Source organism: Sebastes umbrosus, chromosome 13 (assembly GCF_015220745.1).
Source record: "Sebastes umbrosus isolate fSebUmb1 chromosome 13, fSebUmb1.pri, whole genome shotgun sequence".
In the NCBI taxonomy this organism is placed as follows: domain Eukaryota; kingdom Metazoa; phylum Chordata; class Actinopteri; order Perciformes; family Sebastidae; genus Sebastes; species Sebastes umbrosus.
The window spans coordinates 17,845,332-17,863,194 of NC_051281.1; the positions used below are offsets into that span (position 1 = coordinate 17,845,332).

A 17,863-nucleotide genomic window follows, 5' to 3' on the forward strand; every position below is an offset into this window, starting at 1 on the left:
GCCTGGATCTGTCCAACGGTAATACAAAAATCTGCTTACCAGCACCTTTTAAAGCTCACTAACTAATCCGTACAAAAGCGACAAGTTGTGGTTTTACAGGGGGTCATGTGCCGGACTATTTCTTGGCTGGGCGCAGTAACTTCCCTGGAGGCTTATTGTCACTGTCATATATGACGCATCCATTAGTGAGCTTTAGAGGTGCTGGTTGGTGGATCTCTTTCTATGCTAAGCTAAGCTATCCGTCTCCTGGTTGTAGCTTCATAATTACCATACAGATACGAGAGTGTATCAATCCTCTCATTCTAGCAAGAAAGCATTTCCCAAAATGTGGAACTATTCCTTTAATTTTCTTTTAGTCCACAGAGTTGCTTCAATATTGAGTTCTTGAATGTGCAAAATGTTCCTCTCATGCACTTTAAAGCTGGGGTAGGCAGTTTATTTTTGGTGTCATTGGGTAAAAACTCCATGATAACTTTCCAGCATATTGTAATTAAAGTGTTCTGAGAGATAACTAGACTTCTGCACCTCCTTATGGCTCTGTTCAGGCTCCAGAAAATCTGGCCAGTGACGGTAGACTTTGGCCAATCACAGGTCATTTCAGAGAGAGAGCGTTCCTATTGGCTGCTCTAGAAATGCAGCTGCGTGTGCACGTCCCTTCAGATGGTGAACGCCTGATTGAATTGTGGAATATCCTGCAGTAAAAGTTGATATTCCAGCATTGGCAACAACTGCAAAGCAACTCAAAAAAGGAAGACAGACTAATCAAAAAGAGAGTCTGACAATACAGGTGAAACGTTTCAGAGATGGAGAGAAAATGTTGCCGCATTTTCTCTCCATCTCTCTAATAGTTTAGGCTTCTGAGTGAGCTCATTGCTGCAGTGCAGCCATGACGGTTATGGTTAGCAGAAGGCTAAAACATTATCAATATCTTTTCTCCATCTCTGAAATGTTTTGCCAATATTGTAGCTCGCTAGAGCCTCGAATCACAGTATGCCATCTCAAAGGGCTTTACAGGCCCACAAGTTTGTAGAGAAAACAGGACGGTAATTCTCATAGAATTGTCGCTATATAACGGGATCGGGATCATAATCACGAACAGGATGATGTTTTAAATGATAGTACTCGTACAGGTTGCTGTATGAAGGATGATGTTTGAAATGAATGACTGGTACTCGTCATTCCCCAAGCAAGGGAGTCTAAGTATCTCGGGGTCTTGTTCACGAGTGAGGGTAAAATGGAGCGGGAGATGGACAGGCGGTTCGGTGCGGCGTCTGCAGTTATGCTGGAGCTGTACCAGGCCATCGATTTACCAGTCCATCTACGTTCCAACCCTCACCTATGGTCATGAGCTTTGGGTAGTGACCTGAAAGAATGAGATCACCGATACAAGCGGTCAAAATGAGTTTCCTTCGTAGGGTGGCTTGGCTGAGCCTTAGAGATAGAATGAGGAGCTCAGACATCCGGAGGGAGTAGAGCCGCTGCTCCTTAGTGTCGAAAGGGGCCAGCTGAGGTGGTTCGGGCATCTGATCAGGATGCCTCCTGGATGCCTCCCTTTGGAGGTTTTCCTGGCCCGTCCAACTGGTAAGACGCCCAAAACATGCTAGAGAGATTCTATATCTCGTCTGGCCTGGGAACGCCTCGGGGTGCCCCAGGAAGAGCTGGAAAACGTTGCTGGGGAGAGGGACGTCTGGAATTCCCTGCTAATCCTGCTGCCCTTGCGACCCGGCCCCGGATAAGCGGAAGAAAATGGATGGATGGATGGACGGATGGACTAGTACTCGTACATGTTACTGTGTGAAGCGTGTGCCTATGACAGAGAGCTGCAGGATGAGAGCTATATTTAAAAATACTGGCATTTTTTTGCCTTTCCCAGAAAACTGCCTACACTGGGGTACCACTTCAATATACAATATGCTGAAAAGGGTATTATGGAATTTTTGCCCAATGACGCCAAAAATAAACTGCTTCTCTCAGCTTTAACTACAGCATATGAACATATATCAATGAGAGAAAATAAGTGAGATTTATTGATCAACTGATTCTTATCCTCAGGAAACGGTGAAGGACAACTCCCTTCTCTTTATGCCAAATGTTCTGAAGGTGTACCTGGAGAACGGGCAGACTAAATCATTTAAATTTGACAGCAGCACATCCATTAAGGTAGGTGCCAGAAAGAACCTTGCTTCACTATGAAATGCAGTTGCGTAATCTAAAGTGATGTTCGGTTTAAATGTTGAATGTTATTCACAGTAGCACTGCACATTATAATGTGCAAACTCCTCCCTTCGCTACGACCTTCAGAACCTTATCCGAACTGAAATTATGATTCAAACAACTTGGTCAGCAATTCACATTTCCTTTGTCTTTTCTTCTATCGCAGTTGAAATTGTATGTTCAGTTCATGTTTTTGCGTGCGTTCAGCCGTGAAAAGCTGAGCTGAGCATGAGCAGGCTGCTGCATCTGCATGGTTCTCATATTGTATTAACTATGACTTTGTCTGCGTGAAAGGATGTCATCTTGACCCTGCAAGAAAAGCTATCCATTAAGAGTATCGAGCACTACTCTCTGATGCTGGAGCAAAGAGCCGAGGGGTCTGCCAGCAAACTCATGCTCCTGCATGAGCAGGAGATGCTAACTCAGGTGAGACAGCTCTCTTGGGTGCTACTAAACAGGAGACAGGCAGTTAAATAATAGACTTGATGACAAAACAGAGGGAGGATACCACCCTTGTCTTCAGTATAAAGTCAAGCTGCATTCATGCTGTAGCACAAAAGGAGCAAAACTGCAGGCTCTTTATCAGTTTGACTGCTAATACATGAAAAATGTTAAAGGAATTGTTCGACATTTTAGGAAATATGCTTAGTTCAAACAGAGCGTTTCAGACAGAGGGCGAAAAGAGGTGCTGCAGCACAGCCTTTATGAGAAAAATAATATTTTTTTTTACTTTAAAGCATGTAAACATGTTCTAGTAGAAACCCAAAATACAAGTATGCGTCAGAAAATGAGCATAACAGGTCCTCTTCAATATAAAATGTTGCATGTAATGCATTGACCCTGTTTGCAGACGTAAACACTTGACTAATGGGACCCTCTTTATTCCCTGACTTGTGCTCTAGGTGACACAGAGGCCAGGGTCAAACAAGATGAAGTGCTTTTTTCGCATCACTTTTGTCCCAAAGGATCCCGTGGACCTGCTGAGGCGAGACGCAGTAGCATTCGAATACCTCTATGTTCAGGTGAACATCACCATATAACACCTAACACATACAGTGCAATTCATGATGAACGATTTTAAAGAACCACAGTATGCTAATCTGAAAACACCTCAGATCTCTGACCTAGTCAAGACTTTCAGCCCGTTCGCCCGAAAAGGCATACTATGAAAGACACGGTAATGCGCAAGGCATTTAGCGTGCAATGAGAACGCCTTTCTTGCTTTTGGCATGTCATTTGTACGCCATGTAGTCTGTATCTGTACTGACTTTAATACAATGTAAATGCATTCACGTAAAAATGCTATGCTTAGAGTTACTGACGAAGTATGAAAACCATGAAAGAGCGGAGGTGGATGGGCCCAACAAACATCGGACTTTCAACCAGGAGACCGGTGTATTGTTTTGTAAGTTACGTTAGTGACATTTGTCACGTGTTTTTAGTGACGTTTGTGACGTGTTTTCCCTACTTATGTTGGATTGTTTCTGTAGTATTTTACTTACATTATGTACTTATTTTAAGCCCAACCATGACGTTTTTCCTAAACCTAAGTGGTTTTGTTTCCTAAACTTAACTGCGGACGTTACCGTAGTTTTGTTGCGTGGCGTACAAATGACGCGCGAAAAGCCAAAAATGTTTCCTCACGACACGCAGGATGTCCTTGTAATGTCTTGCTATTTATTCGCCTTCTCGTGAAATCGGGTTGACTCTAGTCTATAGCAATGGCCTTGGCAAACACATGGTTGCTGTAGGTGTTGTTGTTGTCTAACTGACGCGTAACCTCCTCCTGTCCTCTCCCTCTCCGGCTCCTCCAGAGCTGTAATGATGTGGTATTGGAGAGATTTGGGTCAGAGCTGAAATACGACACGGCCCTCCATCTGGCTGCCCTGCAAATGTATATTCTAACCATCAATACCAAGCAGTCCCAGAAAGTTTCCCTCAAGTATATTGAGTAAGTAGATTGTATTTCACACTGCGCCAAGCAGGCTGGAAACTACAGAGTCATTTTTGTTGTTTGGTCTCATACAATAAAACAATAATGATCTCACTAGTATTGTTCTACTGCAATACCAGAAGATACATCCCTGCTGGTTAGTTAATGATTCTGATTGTACCCTGTCAGGTAATCAATGCACCACCTCTGGGTGAAGTAAATCGATCAGTAAAGTGATGACTTGACTATTTTGTCACGGTGATTGAGTGACCTCCTCTAATCTTTATGAATTGTGCGTCTACAGGAAGGAGTGGGGTCTGGCGTTGTTCCTGCCTCCTGCGGTGCTGTCGAGCATGAAAGAGAAAAACATCAAAAAAGCCCTCACTCACATCCTCAAAACCAACCAGAACCTGGTGCCGCCTGGTAAAAAGGTAGAGTCTACCCCCTCTTCCCTTTTTCTCTCTGCCTCTCTAAGTCTCTCCATCTCTCTCTTTGCCTTTCACTACATCTGAAAAGACTCTTTACTACCACCTAGTGGAGTGTTCAGTTTCAAAATAAAGGTGCTGGGTGGTTGCTTGAACATATAATGTTGCACCTTTTTTTAACATTCTGCCGTGAATACCTCATTTAAATAAATTCAACTTGCATCTCATCCTATGTGTCATGTTTCCTTCCCCATTCCAGCTGACTGCCTTGCAGGCAAAGGTCCATTATCTGAAGTATCTCAGCGATTTGAGGCTGTATGGAGGACGGGTCTTTAAATCTACACTAATTGTGAGTGAAACCACTTTCTCACATTATATGTGGGTGACACAAAAACATGTCAGGTCACACGCTTTCACACACGCTTTCATGCAGAGGATGATAAATGTGCTGACTCTCTCTTCCTTTTCACAGCAAGGCGAGAAGCACACAGAAGTGACATTGCTGGTGGGGCCCAAATATGGCATCAGCCACGTGATTAACACCAAAACAAACCTGGTGGCACTACTGGCTGATTTCAGTCATGTCAACCGCATTGAGATGTATACAGAAGATGATACCAGGGTTAGAGTGGAACTACATGTTCTGGACGTAAAGGTTAACAAACCCTCTTCTTTTTTAAAGAATAAAAGCATCTGTTTAGCAGTCGTTATAATGTCATTCTACAGCCCTGCGTTCCCATTTATTTTGCGCTCACCGTCATCTGTTTATCTGCCTTTTTCACAGCCCATCACTCTCTTAATGGAGTCTGTTGATGCAATGAATCTGGCCTGTTTGACTGCTGGCTACTACAAATTGCTGGTGGACTCTCGGCGCTCCATCTTCAACATGGCCAAAAACACAGAAACAAGTACGTCTGAAATGATCACAAGATGACTCATCAGAAAGTGTCGGGTTTAAATAGACCTGTTTCATTGTTTGGTTCCTCTTTCGCAGGCCATGCAGCAAGAGTAAAGCAGACCTACCAGGCCATCGAGTGTACGTACAGCACGCCCCATAAAGGATTCGAAGACAGAAACAACCAAAGATGCAGCCAAGATTATTCTGAGTGTGAATACCTCGATCACGGGAGATTTGAAGGCCAACCAGTCTACATAACTGAGATCCACCAGCCCCAGCACTCGATGCACATGGTGGAGAGAGCAGAGTGCTGCAGAATCCCTTGCACCCAAACTTACCTCAACGTCCCCAGGCCCAAACCCCAAGACTCCTCCAGGAGCGCAAAAGTCTCCTTCATATTTGGAGATCCTCCCTTAGACAGTGTAAACCCCCAAAATCTGGGCTACCAGAGACTGATGGATGAGAGCCCGGAGATTCTAGACAATCACAGCCACATGTATAGGCGTCTCGAGGAGGACTATAAGATGATGGATGCCATAGAAGACGGGTATCAGTACTCCACCAAAATCTTTGGTCCTACCGAATGCATCGAGGAGCCGCTGCTGCATGACATCTGCTACGCAGAGACAACAGATGACGCAGAGGATGAGGATGACATCAGCTGCGAGGAGGACATGCTGATGAGTGACATTGACAAGCCCATGTTACTCTCGCTCTCAGAGTCCAGCGATGACATCATTGACTTGACCTCCCTCCCTCCCCCGCCAGAGGGCAATGACGAGGAGGACAATGATGTGCTGCTGCACTCTCTGAACCTGGCCATTGCTGCTCCTCCTCCCGGATTCAGGGACAGCTCTGACGAGGAGGAGCAGCAGCAGCAGGGGTCCGGGACTCGGGTCCAGGGGGGCCGCAACGACATCCCAGTGTCTCTCATAGATTCAGTGCCCGCCCTCGGAGCAGAGGGCCACGGGGAGCCTCTGAACGATGCGGTGGTGTCCACCTTACAGGCACTCGAGGCCCTCGCTGCGTCTGAGGAACAGAGTCCGGCACAGTCAGAGAGTAGCACAGGTTCTCCTTACACTATTGTAACGTTCATCCATTAACACCACACATGTTCCAGCCATTCACTTTTGATTTGTCGTTGTTGATTTTTGTTTTTCAATAAAGCCCATTTTGTTCTATGTTTCCATTTGTGTGAGTATTTCTTCATTCATTTTTAGCATACAAACAGTTGTGTTCATTACATTCATTTTGTTTTTTGGATCATTTTTTTTTTTTTTTTTCAATTGCCAAATGTTTGTTGCTAATATAGAAAAAATGAAAAAAAGATAATTTCAAATAGCCATCCATAGCATGCTAATTTTAAGTCTTTGACTGCTCTCTATCAGTATTTTATAGCTGTCGTATTTTGATTGTAATTTTAAGTGGTTATTATATATTGATTTATATTTATTATCAGTTTTATTCCAAAGTATTCATGTATCCCCTTTCTCCCCTACATGCTGAATTACATCTTCATTACCATTAACTATATTTGACTCATTCCTTAATCTGTGATGTTTCTCATGTGCCTCTGATGAAGTTGTTAATGAAGTGTTTGTCTTTCTGTGGTACACAGGTGTAGAAATATCCCGAGCATTTAGTCCTGACTCATCAGATTCTGGCAACGAGACGAACTCCTCCGAGATGACGGAGAGCTCCGAGCTGGCCACGGCTCAAAGACACTCAGAGAACCACCTGAGGATGCATGTAGCCATGACAGAAGGATACCACGCCGTGCACGAGGAAAAGACAGAGGCCGCCGCATCTAGCGACGGTGGCGCTGGTGCTATGCAGTACAACCCCCAGGAGCATCAGGATGAGGAGGCGAAATCATCTGCCGTCGCCTCCTCCTCCCAGATTTTTCACTCAGATGGCGGTGAGATGGAGCCAGAGACGATGGAGATAAAATCAGTCAGTGAATACTTCACTAAGATGCACATGGGCTCAGTAATGAGCAGGCAGAGAGGAAAACAGAGGGAGGCCGAGAGCAGAATCCAAGGAGATACCTGTGAATCCTCTGACAGACCTCACATGACTTCTCACGACTCCGTTAGAGAGGAGCCCCCCCATCTCGTTGGGAAGTATAACGCTTTCACTGTGAGGGATTCCTACTACATGAATCAACTTGATCTGGGGCGAACTCACTTTAAAGACAGGCATCAGAAATGGCAGCAGAGAGCGCCCGGAAACAAAATGGCAGAAAATCGCTCTCCAGAATGTGTGAGTGACTCACAGGCTTCCCACGCAGACAGGCTGACAGTAAAGGAAGAGAAACGGGACTCGGATGAAAGAAGCCAACAGTTAAATCTCCACTCTCCGTCCAAGGGGCCTGTCCTCGCAGAAGGAGATGCCACTTCACAGGACAATGAGCAGCAGCAAATTAAGATCCCGCCGTCGGAGCACGACGTCACGCGGTTATACGAATACCACGTGAGCAAGCGCATGTCGTCGATACAGAGCGAAGGTGTTCATTCCCTCCAGAGCTCGCAGTGTTCCTCTATAGACGCCGGTTGTAGCACAGGCAGCAGCAGCTGTGTCACTCCCATGGATTCTCCTCTGTGTGCCACAGACAATATGCATGTACTGTCAGAGTCCTCGCTCAAGGGGCTGAGTTATGTAACGGCTGAGGAGAAAGCTTATGGGCCCCCAGGTCAGGGGAGGGCCGGCCATCCCATGGACCCCACCCTGCTGAGGAAGATCCATGCAGCCACCAGTGCTGAGCCTGGGTTCGGGATTACACGGGACGGCAGTCACCGAATGCCCAAGATAAAAGAAACCACAGGTAAAACTAAACAGGAGGGTGCTTTCTCTGATGTGTCTGCGTAAGTGTATGAAAGGAACAAAAGGGACATTTACTAAAGTCACTCATTGCATGCAAATAAGGGCAGGAATATATTTTAAATGGTCATTTCACACAAATTACAAAAAAAAAAAAAATCATATCTACCCTGTGATATCTAGCCATCAATACATTTTACTTAAAAAGAAGTCATGCTTAGGCACAGCAGTGCTTTGAACTAAATGTCAACACCGGTGTGCTAACATGCTCACAATGACAATGCTAACATGCTGATGTTAAAGCTAGGGTTGGTAATCTTAAGAAACTAGCAAGTGTACGCTAGAATTTAAAAAAATGATCCAACTCTTTTCCAATGAAAGTAGCTAGCAGCACTAACTCCAAAAGTCCCTAAATCTAGCGAGAAATCTGCCAAGTCGGCAACAATGACAGCTCGTCCCTTCAGGCCTCCTTCCAAAGCATTTGGGCCAACTTAAATGAATGGATGGTTTATTACAGTCCTGCGACAGCCACAGATACCAGTTTTTTGGGTTGTTTTTTTGTCAGAGCATTGGATTTATTGATTGCTGTCAGGATGTTTTTGAAGAAAATTAACAACCTTAACTTTAAGCAGGTTTAATTTTTTTTACCATGTTCACTTTTTAGTTTAGCATGTTTGCATGAATATATATTTATACATTTCATTTTTTGTTACACACAATTATTTGTTTTATCTCTTTATTTTCTCTTGAAAATATCAAAATACCTTCACCTCTTCAAGCCTCTTCTCATACACGTAGCTATACCTATGAAAAGTGAATGCGCTGTAATTCGTATGTACTCCATGTAATTGTGAACTAAGAAGAATATACAGCGGCAAACGCCACATAGGGAGGAGGACTGGAGGGATAGGTGGGTCAAAAGACACCGGACTTTCCCCCAGAAGACCGGCATTCGTGTCCTGTGTGAAAAAGTAAACGCTGATTTATTTGTCACTTAACTTCTGGACTTAAGTTACGCCACTTCTGGTGTTATTTTAACCCAAACCACGATATTTTCCCAAACCTAACTAAGTAGTTTTGTTAAATAAACCTGACCAAGTTGTTTCCTGTGAAGACGGAAGTTTATTTTAGAAAGACTGTATGTAACAAGAGGAAATTGATACGTGCGTCACAAGTTGCTGAACATTCATAGTAAAATGTCATTGTATTAGGATATGTTGCTACTTTTAAATATATACCTGCCCTTATTTGAGATTTCTTAAAATGTCACATTTGTTCTTTCCATCGATTTGACCATTTAGGAATTAAGATATATTTTTAGCATGTATGCAAATTCAGGAAAAGATGCATATCATCATTTCTGTAGTACATATACGTGTTATTATGAACACGTGTGAAACGGTTTATTGCAGATGAATATGTGCTGTCAGGGAGATGCTTAACAGTTCTCTTTGTTTTCCTACTACCCCTAGTGTAGCTTGCACACAGCTGAAGAAGGTTGCGGAAGAGTCATCTTTAGCTCTCTGTAATGAGAGCAGTACCACCACCACAACCACGTCACCATCATCTTTAAGAAGTAGCACAGAGCCCAGCGGGCTAACACAGGCCAGCCCCGAGCCTGACCCACATGCCCTGGCTTTCCCCTCAAGCGGATCTTCATGTGACCCCAAAACAAGCAGCCTCAGGAAGCCACGCAGGGATCGGATGCTCAGGAGGAGCTGGAGCACCACAATGCCCGGTTCCAGGAGCTTAGAAGCGCTGTTAGCGAAGACCAGAGCCACGCTTACAAGAAAGAGTGGTGGTCAGAATTTCCAGTCTCAAGATCCCCCAAAAGTGCAGAGGATATTCTCTACCAAAACCTTGCCCAAGAGCTTGTCCCAGGGGTCAGTCGCCTCTAATTCATCTGGTAATAGAAGCAGGCTGCTAAGAGGGGCCTCCCTGTTGCTGCCAGAGTCAACAGCTCCCAGGCTGGATGCAGGTACGTGGAGGTGTCGCAGGCCGTTCAGTCACTGCTTCCTACGTAGAAAGAAAACTGATGGTGACGATGAAGACAGAAAGATGCCCTCACATGCTCTGTTCTCCGTCAGCTCGGTTTCTTTCAAACGCGAGGAGAAGACAGTCTTGAAAGCTGGCTATAAAGCTGAGCAGAGTAACGCGGCGGCAGCTACAAATGACGTGAGCCTCAAAGCGAGGCTAGCTCATGTAAATTCAATGAAGGGAAAAACCTACAGCCTTCACACAGGGTTCGCACTTGCACGTAAGGATGCCTTAGAGATGGTGGGCGTGTTGCGATCCAGCGTCGGCCGCTTGTCCAGAAGAGAGGTCAACGAGGCCGACACGGATACGTTCGCCCAGCTGCTTTTCATGCAGGCCAAAGTGCTGAGTGGCGCCTGCAGTCAGATGGGCGTAGAGTACAGCAGCCCAGAGGAGATGCTGCTCACTCTGACGCACAGCTTCCACACACTCTGCTGCCTAACGCAAGCCTGCATGTCACTAGTGGAAGGCCTGAGCAGCGAGAGCGAGCGGCGCGAGGTGGTAGCCAAGGTGGACGAGGTCGTCATGAACTACGTGTGTCTGCTGAAAGCTGCTGAGGCGGCTTCAGGAAGATCCCCCAGTGACCAAAGTGTGAATGCATTGACACATCACTCTGCCACCATGTCTGCTATTATAAACGCACTAACTCACTCACTGAAAACACTGCTCAACAAATAAACTGTTGTTATTTTTGTCCTGATTATTGATTTTAAAGCCATACATAAGAGACATGGGTTCAAACAACCAATGTGAACTGCTGTGAAAAAAAAACTTGCCTTGTGTATACAATATTTTATTATGTAAAGTAAAGATAAAATATGAATCATAAAAGTTTTAAATAGATTATATTAAGGCCTCTGTGAAGAAGCATATGACCCTCCTCTCAAGTATATTATCGAATATTATATAATAGGGATTATTTTAATGATTTATTGGTTATATTAGGGGCTTAACATGTAGATTATTACAACCTTATTAGCACCTTGTTTATACATTGTAAGAATATATATTATGTTGGAGAAATGCATACACTATATACAGCTCTAGACAAATCATTGCACAGGACAAGACGTGATCAATCAAGTAAATCAAGTAACGCATATGACGTTTTTATTTGCTGGATTCACCTTAATTTAATGAATACTTCAAATATGAACACTGAGTACTTTACTGTTATTTTTTGTCAACATCATTAAAAACTATTAAAACTTTTAAAAAGTCTATTTTTTGTCTGTTTGTGTTTTAATAAACACGAGAATCGCTGTGTTTATTACCAAACCTCTCCTACAATACCGTATTTTTATTTAATTTTGCAGTGGTACATGCAAATTTATGATCACTAATACTCTTTTCAGTTGATCTCTGAAGCATTAAAAACAGAATAACACAATTATTTTTTTTAGATTATACAAGTTTGCTCCTAAAATTGCATTATTCATACAGAAAAGTTACTTGACCCATGTTTAGTTGTATAACTATGTTTAATAATTCATAATTTCACCATATACTCAAGCCTGAGTGGTGGTAATGCTTTTTGCATTAATGATGATGATGATGGCCCAATTCACTGACGGGGCGGGAGAGAGTGTTTGCATATGAGTGAGAGTAGCACATGCACATGTTGCTCATGCGTTTGAGAGTCTACACACAGACTGTATATAACGATGGACGACACATCTCCACTTCCTCCCACTGTACAGAAGTGAGGCCAAAATATCCCGGATACGGGAGCTGCTATCTTGAGATTTTGACGTCTTTGGAGACATTGTCTGTAACCATATTTTTTCTATAACTACATCTATGACAAAATTGACACATGTTCTGTTACACAGACTCAGACTTACATCTCCTCTCTCGTACAATTCCCGAGCCTCCGGCTGTGTGACTACTTCACTCAGAGCAGCTGTCAATAACAGCTGTCAATTAAGACGTCTCACACCCTTTTTATAGCACCAAATAACTAGTTAAAGTCAAACTTATCAGAAAAATTAACACTTGAACATTCATCAGCGTGATAAGAACTACCTCAAATGACCGAAACCATCTTTGTCCCAAAATGTGTCCCATATCCCATCTGCAAACAAGGAGGGGGCAGGATTTATGACCTATACTAAAGCCAGCCACCAGGGGGCGATCCGGATGTTTTGGCTTCACTTTTGGGGAGCTGTCATGTCGTTCATCTTTATTTAAAGTCTATGGTCTACACCCATGCCAGCAGCTCTGTGAAGCTGTACTTTGAGCTACATGCTAACGTCATCCTAATGCTAAAGTGCTGTTGTTTAGCAGGTTATGTTTACCAAGTTCACTGTCTTAGTTCAGCTTGTTAGAGTGCTAAAATTTGCTAATTAGCCCAAAAGACAAAGAAGCCTACAGATGAGGTTGTTGGAAATGTAATTTTGTTTTGCAGGTATTTGGTCCTAAACAAAGTATTGGACGAATTCAAATTTTGACCTGATGATGGCGCTAGATGAAAAGTTACTGCGATCATCAAAGTTATTATAATTCATCCTCTGGGGACCTCAAATGTCTGTACTCATTTTCAGTGCAATCCATCCCATAGCTGTTAAGTAATTCCAGTTTGTACCAAAGTGGTGGACCGACAGACAGGCTGACGATTAGAGCCCTAAAAACCCACTTTGTCATCATGCCTTTTTATTAAAAGGGGTTGATCAGGTGGATGTTTTTTTTTTTCTAAGACTGCAGTGTCTATTTCTGCTTTGGGTTTCTCAAATAAAGGGACAAACACACACACGTGCTGTCTGGACAAATCACGTATGAGAGTGAATGTCATTCAGCCGCAAAGTAGCCAAAGCTAAAGGGAAAATATTCTGCCTGGTGCCAGAATAGCATGTATACCATGTAAGCTGATAAACATAAACCCCAGCATAGGTTTCACTTTCCCCTGCAGACTAATCAGAAATGAAACAGCACTTTCCACCACTGAATAACCCACAACTCATCCAGCTGTGCTGTACCAACTGTACCAAGAGCAAGAGACTATCATTCCTTTATCCTTCTATTCTAAAGGAAACCTCTTCATAGTAATCTCTGCATAAACGACATGTTTGCATCATTATATAACAAACATGATCAGTCAACCGTTATCAAACTCACATTATAAAAGATGGATGATTTGGATGTGTGTGGTTTGTGACAATAGGGAAGTAATGCTTTCTAATTATGGGCTAACCCAGCCACCTGTTACTTTCATCTCACCTCCTTAGAGCTGATCATCAATGTTACACTTCTGTCAGCACTCGATCCAACTTGACAACACAACTCATCGCAGGACCTCTTTTAAAATCTCTCACGTGAACAATGTTCTTCCACCTGGTGAGTATCTTTTATCTTTGTTCATATATACTGTATTGTATTATAACTGCATTCATAAGTAATGAAATGGCAGGTTGGCTTTGATCAGAAGGGCTGTAAACTACATGGAGAGGTGGAAAATGAAACGCTAGCTTTTACCAGTTCCTAGTTGTGTTATGATGTGTACATACCTCACTCAAAATGTTGATTTTTGCATTCTTGATATGAGCATTATGTTTGTTTTCTCAGTAATGTATTATGAGCTTTGCACCTGCACACATTTCTCAGTGAACTGCCTGTGTTTCTGTACAGATGTGTGTGGCACTGCTGGGCCTGTCCATGTCGTCAGCTAGCGTTTCTTACCCAAAAACTCTGCCATGTGATGTCAGCGAGACCAGCAACGGGAGCGCGGTGACGGTGGACTGCACTGAGAGAAGCCTCAAAGATATCCCCCGAGGCATCCCCAGAGACACGACCAATCTGACGCTCACCATCAACCATATTCCTAAATTCAACTCCACCTCCTTTCGCGGTCTGGAGAACCTGACTGAGATTGACATGAGGTGCAACTGTGTGCCAATCAAAATCGGGCCCAAAGACCGCATGTGCACCAAGAGTGTGGTAATAGAGGACAACACTTTTACCAGCTTGAGGAACCTGCGAGCACTGTATCTTGATGGCAACCAGCTCGATAGTATACCTAAGGGCCTCCCTCCGAACCTGATCCTGCTGAGTCTGGAAGTGAATCACATTTATAAAATTTCCAAAGCAAACCTCTCTGAGATTAGAAATATTGAGATTCTTTACCTCAGTCAAAACTGTTATTACCGTAACCCATGCAATGTTTCCTATGATATAGAGGACGGTGCATTTGCACAGCTTAACAATTTAACATTGCTAAGTCTTAAGTCAAATAACTTATCCTTTATTCCACACCGACTACCCACAAGTCTGAAGGAGCTGTACCTCTACAACAACAACATTCAAGAAGTCACTGACGAGGATTTCAAAAACTTAATTAACCTTGAGATTTTAGATATTAGCGGAAACTGTCCTCGGTGCTACAACGCTCCGTTCCCATGCGACCCGTGCCCAAATAATTCCCCGCTTAAAATCAGCGCGAAGGCTTTTAAAATGTTGACAAAACTAAAGACGCTGCGCCTGCACAGTAACTCTCTGACGTGCGTGCCGGCCGAGTGGTTCGCCAGCACAACAGAGCTGAGGGTGCTCGATCTCTCGTCAAACTTTTTAGCGAGAGAGATAGGAGTCACGCACTTCCCACAATTCCTGGACAAACTGGAAGAGCTGGACCTTTCATTTAACTATGAGCTTCAGAGGTACCCTGAATCGCTGAGGCTGAGCTGCAGTTTCTCCTCCCTAAAATCCCTTCGAATTCTCAGACTGAAGGGCTTTGTGTTTCAGCAGCTAAAGCCAGAGAGCATTGCTCCTTTAAAACCTCTCACAAACTTGGAGGTTGTAGATCTGGGTACAAACTTTATTAAAATGACAAACCTTAGTATTCTGATGGAATTAAAAAGCTTTAAAATAATTAGTCTGTCTGACAACAAAATATCTTCCCCCTCCGACGGCCAAGATGCCGTTGGTTACTCTGGGGGAGAGCCCTTGTACTGGTCTCCCATGTCGGCTGCGGCTCAAAGTAAGGAAGTGAGAGAGATTCATTATTTCAGATATGATGAATATGCCCGCAGCTGCAAACACAAAGATAAAGAACTGGGAACGGTTACGTCCTTTGTCAACAAGGACTGCAGTCAATTCGGCAAAACTCTAGATGTGAGCAGAAACAACATATTCTTCTTGCATTCGAGATTTTTAAATCTCGGGGAGCTGAGGTGCCTCAATCTGTCTGGTAATGCAATGAGCCAAAGTCTGAATGGCTCCGAATTCACCTATCTGACTAATTTACAATACCTAGACTTCTCCTCGAATCGCCTGGACCTGCTCTACTCCACTGCATTTCAAGAGCTGAAAAGTCTGGTGATCTTGGATATAAGCTACAACAACCACTACTTTGAGTCAGAGGGCTTGACGCACATGCTTAACTTCACTAGACATTTGAAAAATCTCAAGGTTTTGCTCATGAACCACAACAAGATCTCTACGTCCACCAACACAGAGCTGGAGAGTCAATCCCTAGAGAGGTTAGAGTTCAGAGACAACCGGTTAGATATGTTGTGGAGGGACGGGGACACCAGATATGTCAATTATTTCAAGAATTTACTCAATCTGACTGTCCTCGACATCTCTCATAACAACCTCAATTTCATTCCAAAGGAAGTGTTCAGCGGTCTGCCGGACAAACTGTCTGAGCTCTACATCAAAAACAACAAACTAAAGGATCAAACCTTTGATTGGGAGAAACTACAACTTCTACGTTCTTTGCAAGTCTTAGATCTCAGTGGAAACAGTTTAACTACTGTTCCACCTATGCTGTCAATCTGTACCAAATCTCTTAAGAAGCTCCTTTTACATAAAAACCAAATCCTAAAACTCACTCCAGATTTCCTCAAGGATGCCTACAACTTAAAATATCTGGATCTTAGTTATAATCACATACAGCACATTGAGAAATCTAGCTTCCCGGATGACGTTGTCAATCAGATGGACATGCTGCTTCTGCACAAAAACAGGTTTGTGTGTTCTTGCAACGCCACTTGGTTTATCACATGGCTCAACAGGACCACAGTGACCATCCCCAGACTGGCCACGGATGTTACTTGCGCCAGCCCAGGGGCGCAAAGAGGTCACCCTGTGATCTCAGTGGACCTGCTGGCCTGCCAGCACAGCTACCTGTCAATCATCCTCTACACCCTCATGACTTCCCTCGTGCTCAGCTTCCTCACCCTGTCAATCTCCAGCCACCTCTTCCTGTGGGACGTCTGGTACATCTACCACTTCTGCAGGGCAAAGCTCAAAGGTTACAGCCGCCTGCATTCCCACAGCTCTGCCTATGATGCCTTTGTGATATACGACAAGGAGGACCCGGCAGTGACAGAGTGGGTGATGAAGGAAATGTGCACTCATCTGGAGGAACACGGAGACCGTCCCTTGACGCTGTGCCTGGAGGAACGGGACTGGCTCCCAGGATGTCCCCTGATCGACAACCTCTCCCAGAGCATCCACAACAGCAAGAGGACCGTGTTCATTCTCACCAGCAAATATATAAAAAGTGGCAACTTCAAGATGGCTTTTTACTTGGCCCACCAAAGGCTGATGGATGAAAAAAATGACGTTATCATACTGATCTTCATGGAAAAAGTGCCTTGCAATTCAAAGTACCTGAGATTAAGGAAGAGACTGTATAAGCGGTCTGTGCTGGAGTGGCCGACGAACCCTCAAGCCCAGTTGTACTTCTGGTTCAGCCTGAGAAGTGTTCTAGCAACTGAAAGTCACAAACAATACAACAATCTATTTAAAGAGACGCTGTAAAAACAATATACTGTCATACTTTTAGTTCCTCCTTTAATTTAAGGTTGCTCTGAATGTACTTCTATATATGAATTACAATGTGTGAACAACAACCCGCTATTCATCTTCAGGGATACTGTTTGTCATATCTCACAGGTGTTTTATTCTATCATTCCAATTTTTCATGACTTTGTCAATCAATGTATTACTATGACTTCATATCATTGTTTTCTGTTTTAATTCGTGCTTTTTAAGTAATAATTTAAATTGCCAATGTATTGGGGTCCTTATTTAAACTATCACACACTAGCAGGGGGATATAGGGGAACTCTGTCATCTTGACACAGATGCAGCACACAGATTTCATCATGTGTTCTACTTTCGTTTTACACAATATGCAAACTAACTGTAAATTCCCGAAAAAAATATAATCTTTTTCTTTTTCTTCAGATGACATTAATTACACAACTTATAATGTTTTGAGAATAAATAAGTCAACATTTTGCTATGATGGGTGTTTCTTACAGCAGTTTATTCTTGGGGCCCTCGGGGACCCCAGTCAGTAGTCCTTGTATGTTAAATGTTGTTTTTGAAAGGCTAAACACCAACAAATATGAATTAAAGCACAATATTTCATTAGATAAAAAACATGTTTTGAATTTTGTAATTGATTACATCTATCTTTTTTCTATAAATGTTGATGTTTGGACTGGGACAATTAGGCTACAGAGATGAGGACTGATGGCAGCAGTGGGAGCGAGAATAAATCACTTTATTCCACTTGATAAAGGTTACTGTTAC

The 17,863-nt window shown here is 43.4% G+C and overlaps 3 protein-coding genes across 9 annotated transcripts in view; 2 read left to right on the forward strand and 1 right to left on the reverse strand.

Annotated features, from left to right (window-relative positions):
- The window catches only part of frmpd4 (FERM and PDZ domain containing 4), a 36,790-nt gene extending 25,246 nt beyond the window's left edge, over positions 1-11,544 (forward strand). For 5 of the 6 annotated variants that reach the window (XM_037790560.1, XM_037790562.1, XM_037790561.1 and 2 more), the window contains 11 exons: positions 2,053-2,160; positions 2,509-2,640; positions 3,117-3,236; positions 4,029-4,165; positions 4,452-4,578; positions 4,832-4,921; positions 5,045-5,227; positions 5,357-5,480; positions 5,567-6,538; positions 7,089-8,294; positions 9,768-11,544. In XM_037790560.1, the coding sequence (XP_037646488.1) occupies positions 2,053-2,160; positions 2,509-2,640; positions 3,117-3,236; positions 4,029-4,165; positions 4,452-4,578; positions 4,832-4,921; positions 5,045-5,227; positions 5,357-5,480; positions 5,567-6,538; positions 7,089-8,294; positions 9,768-11,002 (4,434 nt within the window). In that variant the 3' untranslated portion in view covers positions 11,003-11,544. Of the gene's footprint in view, positions 1-2,052; positions 2,161-2,508; positions 2,641-3,116; positions 3,237-4,028; positions 4,166-4,451; positions 4,579-4,831; positions 4,922-5,044; positions 5,228-5,356; positions 5,481-5,566; positions 6,539-7,088; positions 8,295-9,762 lie in introns of all 6 variants that reach the window. The other variant, XM_037790565.1, reaches the window with a different exon arrangement.
- The window catches only part of LOC119500712 (rho GTPase-activating protein 6-like), a 113,536-nt gene that overhangs the window by 54,860 nt on the left and 40,813 nt on the right, over positions 1-17,863 (reverse strand). The gene's annotated exons all lie outside the window — the stretch shown is intronic.
- Positions 11,619-17,820, forward strand: tlr7 (toll-like receptor 7). The gene is made up of 2 exons (XM_037790566.1): positions 11,619-13,657; positions 13,949-17,820. The coding sequence occupies exons 1-2, from the start codon at positions 13,643-13,645 to the stop codon at positions 17,081-17,083; spliced, it is 3,150 nt and encodes a 1,049-aa protein (XP_037646494.1). The 5' UTR covers positions 11,619-13,642; the 3' UTR covers positions 17,084-17,820.